At 57.9% G+C, this 605-nt stretch overlaps 2 protein-coding genes across 2 annotated transcripts in view; one reads left to right on the plus strand and one right to left on the minus strand.

The window, feature by feature from the left end:
* The window catches only part of EMH_0060340 (uncharacterized protein), a gene marked incomplete at both ends in the record, with an annotated part of 2,831 nt that extends 2,794 nt beyond the window's left edge, over nt 1-37 (plus strand). The window contains one exon of the mRNA XM_013497785.1: nt 1-37. Coding sequence (XP_013353239.1) covers nt 1-37 — 37 coding nt within the window.
* Nucleotides 38-145: 108 nt separating this feature from the next.
* Nucleotides 146-605, minus strand: part of EMH_0060360 (uncharacterized protein) — a gene marked incomplete at both ends in the record, with an annotated part of 687 nt that continues 227 nt past the window's right edge. The window contains one exon of the mRNA XM_013497786.1: nt 146-604. Coding sequence (XP_013353240.1) covers nt 146-604 — 459 coding nt within the window. The remainder of the gene's footprint in view (nt 605) is intronic.

The following is a 605-nucleotide window of genomic DNA, read 5'->3' on the forward strand; positions in this document are numbered from 1 at the left end:
CTCCGCTGCTGCTGCCGCTGCAGCGCCGGGTGTATAGAAGCTTTTCGCATGCATGCAGCAGAACAGCCCCAAATGAAGAAAATAAAATAAAAGAAATAGATGCAACAGCAACAGATATTCTTGCTCCTGCTGTACAGATGCTCAGTCAGTCTGCTGCTGCTGCTGCTGCTGCTGCTGCTGCTGCTGCTGCTGCTGGTGATGGTGCTGCTGCTGCTGCTGCTGGTGATGGTGCTGCTGCTGATGATGATGGTGATGATGATGGTGTTGGTGTTGGTGGTGGTGGTGGTGGTGGTGCTGCTGCTGCTGCTGGTGCTGTTGGTGCTGCTCCTGGTGCTGTCGGTGCTGCTGCTGGTGCTGGTGCTGCTGCTGGTGCTGGTGCTGCTGCTGCTGGTGCCGGTGCTGGTGTTGCTGGTGCTGCTGGTGCTGCTGGTGCTGCTGCTGCTGCTGTTGGTGGTGTTGTTGGTGGTGCTGCTGCTGCTTGTGCTGGTGTTGCTGTTCGTGCTGCTGTTATTGCTGCTGCTGCTGCTGTTGCTGTTGCTGCTGCTGTTGGTGCTGCTGCTGGTGCTTGTGGTGCTGCTGTGCTGCTGCTGCTGCTGCTGCTGCTG

The sequence above is a fragment of the Eimeria mitis genome, genomic scaffold (assembly GCF_000499745.2).
Source record: "Eimeria mitis Houghton genomic scaffold, Emh_scaff2926, whole genome shotgun sequence".
Lineage (NCBI taxonomy): Eukaryota > Apicomplexa > Conoidasida > Eucoccidiorida > Eimeriidae > Eimeria > Eimeria mitis.